The sequence below is a fragment of the Castor canadensis genome, chromosome 16 (genome assembly GCF_047511655.1).
Source record: "Castor canadensis chromosome 16, mCasCan1.hap1v2, whole genome shotgun sequence".
NCBI lineage: Eukaryota > Metazoa > Chordata > Mammalia > Rodentia > Castoridae > Castor > Castor canadensis.
This window is the reverse complement of record NC_133401.1, coordinates 71272038-71284104: the sequence shown is the minus strand read 5'-3', so window position 1 is coordinate 71284104 and position 12067 is coordinate 71272038. Positions and strand designations below refer to the sequence as shown.

The 12067-nt window shown below is 39.9% G+C and overlaps 1 protein-coding gene and 1 long non-coding RNA gene across 2 annotated transcripts in view; both read left to right on the top strand.

Annotated features, from left to right (window-relative positions):
• The window catches only part of LOC141417974 (uncharacterized), a 253122-nt gene that overhangs the window by 21601 nt on the left and 219454 nt on the right, over positions 1-12067 (top strand). The gene's annotated exons all lie outside the window — the stretch shown is intronic.
• Positions 828-1927, top strand: LOC109679989 (olfactory receptor 2V1-like). Its single transcript, XM_020155013.2, has one exon. It carries the CDS (start codon positions 998-1000, stop codon positions 1925-1927), a length of 930 nt encoding a protein of 309 aa, XP_020010602.2. The 5' UTR covers positions 828-997.

Sequence of the window (12067 nt, the reverse complement as noted above, 5' to 3'; positions counted from 1 at the left end):
AGCATTGGCCCATTCCTTCATTTGTGAATCCAGTAATGGGTCTTAGGACATCACTGGTCTTATCCCCACCCAGTTATGCACTAAATGAAATGTCTAACTATAACTGTGAAACTGGTGTGTCCTCAGTCCCTGCCCTCATGTTCTCCAAAGTTCAAATAGCAGAATAGGATGAATGGTTAGATCAGGTCTTCTCCTTCTTCTCCCCTTTTCCTCCTCCTCCTCCTCCTCTTCCTCTTTTCTTTCTTCTTCTCTTCCTCCTCCTCCTTCTTTCCCTTGTATGTCTTCTTCATCTTCTGTCTTTCTCTTTTTCTCTCCCCCTCCCTCTTTCCTTGTTCCTCACTCTTATTGTGGTGCTCAGGCTCAAACTTAAGGTCTTAAAGATGCCGGATAAGAAGGGATTTACCACTGAGATACATTTACCAGACCACATATTTTTTGATGACTGCAACCCAAGGAGTTCTGGCTCTTAGGTTCTGAGATAGACATTCCTAGGTCAGAAAGCTGGCAAGAAATTTATTAAGCTTTTAAGAGATTTAAAAGATTTACATACAGTTTAGAGAGAGAATTTATAAATTTTCTAAAGTAAATGCTCTAAGCTAAGGGGCATGGAGCAGCCTCACTCTTGTTTTTTTTTATTTGGATTAGCTTTTAAACCTGCCACCCCTCTCCCTTCTCTTTCCGCCTCTCATATTCTCCAGTACGTCACTTTCCTAAATCCATGTCTATCTACCTGCCATTTAGTCAGTCTCCTTACTCTGTGGTCTCCTTGCCTCTATTCTCTCTGCCATTTCTCATCTCTCAAGAGAAGTTAAGTATCAATCCTTACATGGTAACTCCTGAGGCCAGGTGAGAGAAAGAGGATTTTCACTGCCAGAAGGAAGGTTAGGCTAGTGTTAAAGGTCTGGTCTCTGTGTTTTGGAAGACAAAGGTTTATTTCATTATGCATGCTGTTGGGATGCCAGGTGAATAGTTTGTTTGTTTGTTCGTTCTCAGGGTCATGGCCATGGAGCTCTGGAATCACACCTTCCTGTCAAACTTCATCCTTACAGGCCTGTTCAGCTATTCACCATCTGATTTATTTCTGTTTTCCCTGGTCCTTCTGGTTTCTGTGGCCACCCTGGCTGGCAACATCCTCTTCCTCCTGCTCATCCATGCTGACAGGCACCTGCACACCCCGATGTACTTCTTCCTCAGCCAGCTCTCCATCATGGACTTGACCCTGATGTGCACAGTGGTGCCCAAGATGGCAGCCAACTTTCTCTCAGGCCATAAAGTCATCTCCTGGGGAGGCTGTGCAGCCCAGTTCTTTCTAGTGGTCATGGTAGCAGGAGCAGAGTGTTTTCTCTTGGCAGTTATGGCCTATGACCGGTACGCAGCAGTCTGCTACCCTCTGAGATACCCTGTGCTCATGAACTGGAAGACCTGCTTTCTTCTGGCCTTGGCATCCTGGGGGGGTGGGATGGCTGACAGTGTGATTGATGTGACTATGGTCTTCAGCTTCCCCTACTGTGGCTCTGTAGAGGTGGACCGCTTCTTCTGTGAGGTCCCTGCCCTGCTGCGCCTCTCCTGTGCTGACACCTCCCTCTTTGAGGACCTCATCTATGCATGCTGTGTGGTCATGCTGCTGCTGCCCCTTGGGGTCATTGTGACTTCCTATGCCAAGGTCCTCACAGCTGTGATTAGGATGCACTTCACTGAGGGGAATCAGAAGGCTCTGACTACTTGTTCCTCCCACCTGACTGTGGTGGGCCTCTACTATGGGGGAGCCATATTTATCTACATGCAGTGGTCTTCAACTAGGACACCAGCAGGCAACAGGGCCACCTCCATCTTCTATACTATCATCACTCCTATTCTCAATCCACTCATTTATAGCCTAAGAAATAGAGAGGTAACCAGGGCCCTGAGGAAGATGAATGGAAGGTGAGGAGTATAGACATCCTTCACACACCTGTTTCTTGCTTCTTCTCTTGATCTGTTCCTTCCTCTGTCCAGGTCCCCTTGTCATTCTCATTCCTCCTCTCTGCCTTCATTGGGCCACTCTGACTAGGACATGCTGTGAGCTGAGTAATCTGCAGACCTGTAGGATGCTTTGGACAAAGATGAATGGTTATTGGATAGTACTTGATTAACTTCATAATGAATCTTCCTCAGTCTGAGCACCATCATTTTGAGGAACAGAAGCCATTGTAAATTTAAGAAACTGAAGACACCTTGTTTACATTCTCTGTAGATCTGATAGGCAAATCCTTTCTTCTGCATTACCTGTTAAAATTGAGCCAAGAGTGGGAACCAATTCAGATTCTATTTACATACTAAGGTGGTGCACGTAGGTCAAAATATATAGAAGCTGTGTGACCTTGGGCAAGATTAATCCTCTATAGACTTGACTATTCATGTGTAAACATTGGTAAAGTTAAATCTGATATTTCTTGACGTTCACGAATTACTGTGTATCCAAGTATCTATGTCTTCTCACAATTGTACTTTTTTTTTTCCTTTTAAAAGTTGTTGCACCCTCTGGGCATCAGTGGCCCATGCCACTACTTGGAATGCTGATTTTGGGAGGATCACAGTTAGAGGCCAGATGGGTAAATAGTTGGAGAGAAGTCTTTTTGAAAATAATTTGGGCAAAATGGACTGGAAGTTGTAGAGTGCATGCTTGGCAAGCTGTTCTTTTGTAAGAACAAAGCCCTGAGTTCAAACCCCAGTCCCACAAAAAACAAACAACAACAAAAAAAAAGATGGAGTACCACCAAATGGCCCAGACTAGCCCTGGGCTCAAGGGATCCTTTCTAATAGCTGATACTGATACTGTTTAGTGGGATTGTGTGGCATGGAAACAGTGGGAATGAGACCAAGACACATATTATGAACAAGGCAGGCAAAGCTTTATTTAGCTGTCTTACTTCAATTGGAATCAAAGGGAGACAGCAGTGATCAAGGGAGAATCAGGCTGCTGGTTGCTGAAGAAAAGAGAACAGCAAGCTTTTATTGCGTTTTCCTGGCAGGGGGATGAAATTTGGTAATAGTTTGTTCGTCATGGTAATGTTTTCAAAAGATATTTGCCTTCTTGTGTGCAACTACCTTGGCCTTATATTTGGTTGGCTAACAGATGGTCAGTTCAGTCCAGGAACTTCTGTGTTAAAGGTGGTATTGTTATTTTGTATAAATAAATGTCTTTTATTTATTTATTTATTTATTTTTGTGGTACCAAGTCTTGAAGTACAAGTTGAGCTACTCCACCAGTTCTTTTTTGTGATGGGTATTTTTGAGATAAGTGTCTTGTGAACTGTTTGCCCAGGCTGGCTTTCAACAGTGATCCTCCTGATCTCTGCCTCCTGAGTAGCCAGGATTGCAGATGAGAGCCACTGGTGCCCAGATTCTTATATCCTACATGGATGCATCCAGGCACGTAGACATAGTGATGGTGATGATAAAAGTTTATTAAAGGTTAGGGAAAAAAAATTGCAAAGAGCCATCAAGGGCCAGGTGTGAGATGGAAGCAGAGAGAGGACTTTCAGTTACAAAAGTGTTAGGTTGCAGTAACCTGCTGGAGGGGTAAATCCTGAGCAGTTCTCCATCACCAACAATCAGTGAGTGGGGAGAGGTTTGTTTGGTCCCAGGGTAAGATGTGAACAATTTGCAGATATTTGCAATTAAAAAGAAAGCAGAGACAGAGACAGAGAGAGAGAGATTATGTTTAATCTGAAATACAGTGTTAAACCACTTATGTTTTAAGAGTCCCTGATTTGGCTGGCTGTCCAAATATGTTGTGATTGCTGGTAAGTAGAAAATCTAGATTATTATATAAGAACAATGCAATCAGATATCTATTAGATCTTGAAAAAGTCAGTGTTTTCAACAAAACATCTTTTAAAGTTTTTGCAAAGGTACTATTACCAAAAAATTGGTCCCTGGTCTCAGTGCCAGTTTATCATTTACCAATAATGAGAGCAGGGTTTTGAGGAAAAGGAAATAAAGTTTGTTATTCGTCAGATGAAGCAGAGGACAGAGAGAGTCAACCTCTCAAAGCTCTGTCCTCCCACTTCTGAGAGAAATGAGAAAATGGCCAGCTTTGAATAGAGGGTTCGGGGGCTCAGCTTGAGTGTGTGTCCAGATGGCCGTTGGCTTTGATTCTCCAGACGTCTGGTACCACTTCTCTGAAGCTGTACATCTTGGCTGGCAGGTTTACTGCTCGGGTGGTCAGTAAGAGATCAGAGGGAGAGACCTGCCTGGTCTAATTGAAGAGCAAAGGGACTTAATCCTGGATTCTCCAGCTTGTAAACAAAGAGGGAGAGAATGTTAACTTAATCAACATGTCCAAGTCCAGTAAACTGGCCAGCATGCAAGCTGGCTATACAAAAAGTTTTTTTTTTCTTTTCTTTTGTGGTCCTAGTTACATTTTCCCCACTGTCAATTTATTCCTTCCATTTCTATGGAAAAGAGCTTTGCAATAATCTGTTTTCTGCCTTTAGTTAGTTCCTGGGCCCAAGTAAGGAGTCAGTGCTCCTCAGCAAAAGCAACTTTTAAGCCCCTATTACAAGACATAGGCACCTGTTATAAGAATTCATCTATTAGAGGTATTATCTGTGTGGAAGCTTGCATCAGCTAACAATGCATTGCTCTGGCCTTTGGTAATCCAGGATTTTATGACAAAACTGTTGAAAAAGTACAAGGATGAAAACAAAACAAAACATACCATGTTTTTAATGTGTAACAGGCTAAGGGCCCAGAGTTTATTTATCCCCTTGGGATAGTCCCTATTTCAGGATTACAGGCAAGGCACGTGTCACCATGTCTGGCCTTGTACCTTATTTTTATTTGTTATTATCTTTTTCTTTCTTTCTTTGTTTCTTTTTTTTTGCTGTGTTTGGGATCAAATCCAGGGCCTCATATGTGCTAGGCAAGTGCTCTACCCATGAACTACACTCCCAGGCTGGGCTTGTGCCTTAAACACAAATATCAACGTGTGTAAAATTTCAAAATAGCCAGATGATATTTATTTGTTTATTTGAAGCTTTCTGGAGGTATAGTTGACAATTGTATAAGTTTAAGATATCCAAAGTGATGTACACATTGTGAAACAATCACCACAGAATGTACTAATCTGGAATAGCCAGAGTTTAGGTCAAGGGAAGTACAAAGGATTCAAAGACTCCGTCCATGAAATTAAGAAAGTTTAGGGGCAATTGGGCATGGGGGGGCATGGCTACAATCCCAGCACAGGAGTCTGAGGCAGTAGAGTGGTGAGCTTCTGCTCAGCCTGGGTGACACAGGGAGATCTGTTTCAAAAAAACCCCCAAACCAAGTAATAATAATAATAATAATAATGTTTAAAGCCAGATTGCTTTTTTGGAGAGGGTGGTACTGGGGTTGAACCCAGGACCTTGTACATGTTAAATGTACCTTCTACCACAAAGGTACACCCAGCCCCCAGATGACTTCTTTATTATTGACCCTGAGGTTGGAACAGAAGTGAGGTGTGAGGAGACCACTGCAGGAGCTGGTTTTGATCAAGTTTCCTGTCTCAGGAATTCTGGAGGGCTTGGGAAATAATCCCTAATTTTTTTTCTTTTTTCTTTCTTTCTTTCTTTTTTTTTTTTTTTGAGATAGGTTCTCATTATGTAGCCTAGGCTGGCTGAGAACTAATAATCCTTCTGCATCAGCCTTCAGAGTGCTGGGTCTATAGGGGTGTGCTACCATGTGTAGCCTGGGAATTAATCTTTTGTTCTAAAGATTTCCTTAAACACACTGGGCCAAAATTCTCCACTCAATCACTCCATCACACAAGAGTCCTGCATTTATCTATTGAGAGTCTGTGGGATACCAGATATGAGGGGATGCACACAATGGGGAAGGAGAGAACATGGTCCAGACCTAGGGAGTTTATTTTATTTTTTTCACTTTGACAATCCCTTTTATTTTATTTTTTTTATTATTCATATGTGCATACAAGGCTTGGGTCATTTCTCCCCCCTACCCTCACCCCCTCCCTTACCAACCACTCCGCACCCTCCCTCTCCCCACCACCCCCTCAATACCCAGCAGAAACTATTTTGCCCTTATCTCTAATTTTGTTGTAGAGAGAGTATAAGCAATAATAGGAAGGAACAAGGGTTTTTGCTGGTTGAGATAAGAATAGCTGTACAGGGAGTTGACTCACATTAATTTCCTGTATGTGTGTGTTGCCTTCTAGGTTAATTCTTTTTGATCTCACCTTTTCTCTAGTTCCTGGTCCCCTTTACCTATTGGCCTCAGTTGCTTTTAAGGTATCTGCTTTAGTTTCTCTGTGTTAAGGGCAACAAATGCTAGCTAATTTTTTAGGTGTCTTACCTATCCTCACCCCTCCTTTGTATGCTATTGCTTTTATCATGTGCTCAAGGTCCAATCCCATTGTTGTGTTTGCCCTTGATCTAATGTCCACATATGAGGGAGAACATAAGATTTTTGGTCTTTTGGGCCAGGCTAACCTCACTCAGAATGATGTTCTCCAATTCCATCCATTTACCAGCGAATGATAACATTTCGTTCTTCTTCATGGCTGCATAAAATTCCATTGTGTATAGATACCACATTTTCTTAATCCATTCATCAGTGCTGGGGCATCTTGGCTATTTCCATAACTTGGCTATTGGGAATAGTGCTGCAATAAACATGGGTGTGCAGGTGCCTCTGGAGTAACCTGTGTCACAGTCTTTTGGATATATTCCCAAGAGTGGTATTACTGGATCAAATGGTAGATCAATGTTTAGTTTTTTAAGTAGCCTCCAAATTTTTTTCCAGAGTGGTTGTACTAGTTTACATTCCCACCAACAGTGTAAGAGGGTTCCTTTTTCCCCGCATCCTCGCCAACACCTGTTGTTGTTGGTGTTGCTAATGACGGCTATTTTAACAGGGGTGAGGTGGAATCTTAGTGTGGTTTTAATTTGCATTTCCTTTATTGCTAGAGATGGTGAGCATTTTTTCATGTGTTTTTTGGCCATTTGAATTTCTTCTTTTGAGAAAGTTCTGTTTAGTTCACTTGCCCATTTCTTTATTGGCTCATTAGTTTTGGAAGAATTTAGTTTTTTAAGTTCCCTATATATTCTGGTTATCAGTCCTTTGTCTGATGTATAATTGGCAAATATTTTCTCCCACTCTGTGGGTGTTCTCTTCAGTTTAGAGACCATTTCTTTTGATGAACAGAAGCTTTTTAGTTTTATGAGGTCCCATTTATCTATGCTATCTCTTAGTTGCTGTGCTGCTGGGGTTTCATTGAGAAAGTTCTTACCTATACCTACTAACTCCAGAGTATTTCCTACTCTTTACTATATTAACTCTAGAGTTTGTGGTCTGATATTAAGATCCTTGATCCATTTTGAGTTAATCTTGGTATAGGGTGATATACATGGATCTAGTTTCAGTTTTTTGCAGACTGCTAACCAGTTTTCCCAGCAGTTTTTGTTGAAGAGGCTGCTATTTTTCCATTTTATATTTTTAGCTCCTTTGTCAAAGACAAGTTGGTTATAGTTGTCTGGCTTCATATCTGGATCCTCTATTCTGTTCCACTGGTCTTCATGTCTGTTTTTGTGCCAGTACCATGCTGTCTTTATTGTTATTGCTTTGTAATATAGTTTGAAGTCAGGTATTGTGATACCTCCTGCATTGTTCTTTTGACTGAGTATTGCCTTGGCTATTCGTGGCCTCTTGTGTATCCATATAAATTTCACAGTAGATTTTTCAATCTCTTTAATGAATGTGATTGGACTTTTGATGGGAATTGCATTAAACATGTAGATTACTTTTGGGAGTATCGACATTTTTACTATGTTGATTCTACCAATCCATGAGCATGGGAGATCTCTCCACTTTCTATAGTCTTCCTCAATCTCTTTCTTCAGAAGTGTATAGTTTTCCTTGTAGAGGTCTTTCACATCTTTTGTTAGGTTAACACCTAAGGATTTGATTTTTTTTAAGGTATTGTAAATGGAATTGTTTTCATACATTCTTTTTCCGTTTGCTCATTGTTAGTGTATAGAAATGCTAATGATTTTTCTATGTTGATTTTATATCCTGCTACCTTGCTATAACTATTGATGATGTCTAGAAGCTTCTGAGTAGAGTTTTTTGGGTCTTTAAGGTATAGGATCTTGTGGTCTGCAAATAGGGATATAGTGACAGTTTCTTTACCTATCTCTATTCCTTTTATTCCTTCTTCTGGCCTAATTGCTCTGGCTAGGAATTCCAGTACAATGTTGAATAGGAGTGGAGATAGTGGGCATCCTTGTCTGGTTCCTGATTTTAGAGGGAATGGTTTCAGTTTTTCTCCATTAGGTATAATGCTGGCTGTAGGTTTGTCATATATAGCTTTTATAATGTTGAGATACTTTCCTTCTATTCCTAGTTTTCTTAGAGCTTTTATCATGAAATGGTGTTGGATCTTATCAAAGGCTTTTTCTGTATCTATTGAGATGATCAAGTGGCTTTTGTCTTTGCTTCTGTTAATGTGGTTTTTTACATTTATTGATTTTCGTATGCTGAACCACCCCTGCATCCCTGGGATGAAGCCTGCTTGGTTGTGGTGAATAATCTTTTTGATGTGTTGTTGAATTCGGTTTGCCATTATTTTGTTGAGGATTTTTGCATCAATGTTCATTAAGGAGATTGGCCTATAGTTCTCCTTTTTGGAGGTGTCTTTGCCTGGTTTTGGGATAAGTGTAATACTGGCTTCATAAAATGTGTTTGGCAGTTTTCCTTCCCTTTCTGTTTTGTGGAACAGTTTAAGGAGGGTTGGCATCAGTTCTTCTTTAAAGGTCTGATAGAATTCAGCAGAGAATCCATCAGGTTCTGGACTTTTCTTTTTGGGGAGATTCTTGATTGCTGCTTCAATTTCATTTTGTGTTATAGATCTATTCAGGTGATTAATATCCTCTTGGTTCAGTTTTGGATGATCACATGTATCTAGAAATCTGTCCATTTCTTTTAGATTTTCAAATTTATTTGAATATAGGTTCTCAAAGTAGTCTCTGATGATTTCCTGGACTTCCATGGTGTTTGTTGTTATCTCCCCTTTTGCATTCCTAATTCTACTAATTTGGGTTTTTTTCTCTCCTCATTTTAGTTGGGTTTGCCAAGGGTCTATCGATCTTGTTTATTTTTTCAAAGAACCAACTTTTTGTTTCATTAATTCTTTGTATGGTTTTTTTGGTTTGTTTTTCATTGATTTCAGCTCATATTTTTATTATTTCTCTCCTTCTATTTGTTTTGGGATTTGCTTGTTCTTGTTTTTCTAGGAGTTTGAGATGTATCATTAGGTCACTGATTTGGGATCTTTCATTCTTTTTAATATATGCACTCATGGCTATAAACTTTCCTCTCAAGACTGCCTTAGTTTTGTCCCATAGGTTCCAGTAGGTTGTGTTTTCATTTTCATTGACTTCCAGGAACTTTTTAATTTCCACTTTTATTTCATTGATGATTCACTCTTCAGTAAGTAATGAGTTATTTAGATTCCAGCTGTTTGCATGTTTTTTGTCTTTACTTTTGTTGTTGAGTTCTACTTTTACTGCATTGTGATCATATAGTATGCACGGTATAATTTCTATTTTCTTATACTTACTGAGGCTTGCTTTGTGCCCTAGGATATGATCTATTTTGGAGAAGGTTCCATGGGCTGCTGAGAAGAATGTGTATTGTGTAGAAGTTGGATGAAATGTTCTGTAGACATCAAGTAGGTCCATTTGATCTATTGCATATTTTAGATCTTGGATTTCTTTATTGAGTTTTTGCTTGATAACCTATCTATTGATGATAATGGGGTGTTAAAGTCTCCCACAACCACTGTGTTGGTGTTTATATATGCTTTTAGGTCTTTCAGGGTATGTTTGATGAAATTGGGCGCATTGACATTGGGTGCATACAGATTGATGATTATTATTTCCTTTTGGTCTATTTCCCCTTTTATTAGTATGGAATGTCCTTCTTTATCTTGTTTGATCAATGTAGGTTTGAAGTCTACTTTGTCAGAGATAAGTGTTGCTACTCTTGCCTGTTTTTGGGGGCCATTGGCTTGCTAAATCTTCTTCCAGCCTTTCATCCTAAGCATATGCTTATTTCTGTCGGTGAGATGGAGCTCCTGTAAGCAACAAATTGTTGGATCTTCCTTTTTAATCCATTTCGTCTTGTGGTGCCTTTTGATGGGTGAATTAAGTCCGTTAACATTAAGTGTTAGTACTGATAGGTATGTGGTGATTCCTGTCATTTAGTTGTCTTAGTTGTTTGAAGGTTTGATTGTGTGTTCCTAAGTTGAGGTTACTCTCTACTGTCTTGCTTTTTCTTTTCCTGTGGTTTGGTGCTGCCTGTCTTTTCATGGTTAAGTTGGGTTTCACTTTCTGTGTGCAGGATCCCTTGCAGAATCTTTTGTAGTGGTGGCTTTGTGGTCACATATTGTTTTAGTTTCTGCTTATCATGGAAGACTTTTATTGCTCCATCTATTTTGAATGATAGTTTTGCTGGGTAGAGTATCCTGGGGTTAAAGTTCTTTTCATTCAGTGCCCGGAAGATCTCACCCCATGCTCTTCTTGCTTTTATTATTTCTGTTGAGAAGTCTGCTGTGATTTTGATGGGTTTACCTTTGTATGTTACTTGTTTTTTCTCTCTTACAGCCTTCAATATTCTTTCCTTAGTCTGAACTTGTTGTTTTAATGATGATATGTCCTGGAGTAGTTCTATTTTGATCTGGTCTGTTTGGTGTCCTGGAGGCCTCTTGCATCTGTATGGGAATATCTTTCTCTAGATTTGGGAAATTTTCTGTTATTATTTTGTTCAATATATTATGCATTCCCTTCGCTTGCACCTCTTCTCCTTCTTTGATGCCCATGATTCTCAAGTTTGGTCTTTTGATGGAGTCAGTGAGTTCTTGCATTTTCTTTTCACAGGTCTTGAGTTGTTTAATTAATAGTTCTTCAGTTTTTCCTTTAATTACCATTTCATCTTCAAGTTCTGAGATTCTGTCTTCTGTTTGTTCTATTCTGCTGGATTGGCCTTCCGTTTTTTTTTACAGTTCTGTTTCGTTCTTTTTTCTGAGGTTTTCCATATCCTGGGTGGTTTCCTCTTTAATGTTGTCTATTTTTGTCCTGAGTTCATTTATCCATTTATTCATCATGTTCTCTGTTTCACTTTGTGTTTATACAGTGCTTCCATGGCTTCCTTTATACAGTGCTTCCATGGCTTCCTTTATTTCTTCTTTTGCTTTTTCAAATTCTCTATTTTTGTTGTCTTGGAATTTCTTTTTTTTTCTTTTATTATTCATATGTACATAAAAGGCTTGGGTCATTTCTCCCTCCTGCCCCACCCCCTCCCTTACCACCCACTGCGCCCCCTCCCTTGCCCCCCCACCCCCTCAATACCCAGCAGAAACTATTTTGCCCTTATTTCTAATTTTGTTGTAGAGAGATTATAAGCAATAATAGGAAGAAACAAGTGTTATTGCTTTTTGAGATAAGGATAGCTATACAGGGCATTGACTCACATTGATTTCCTGTGCATGGGTGTTAACTTCTAGGTTAATTCTTTTTGATCTAACCTTTTCTCTAGTTCCTGCTCCCCTTTTCCTATTGGCCTCAGTTGCTTTTAATGTATCTACTTTAGTTTCTCTGTGCTAAGGGCAACAAATGCTAGCTAATTTTTTAGGTGTCTTACCTATCCTCACCCCTCCCTTGTGTGCTCTCGCTTCTACCATGTGTTCAAAGCCCAATCCCATTGTTGTGTTTGCCCGTGATCTAATGTCCACATATGAGGGAGAACATACGATTTCTTGAGTGTCTCCTGTGCATTTTGGTTGACCCTATCCAGTATCATCTCTATAAAATTCTCATTGTGTACCTGTAGTATGTCTTCTTTTAAATTATTCTTGTGGGCTTCATTGGGTCCTTTGGCATAGTTTATCTTCATTTTGTTGGAGTCTGGATCTGAGTATCTGTTTTCCTCATTCCCCTCTGGTTCCTGTACTAATTTTTTGCTGTGGGGAAACTAGTTTCCCTGGTTTTTCTGTCTTTCTGTCATTGTCTTTGGTGTTGTTACTGTC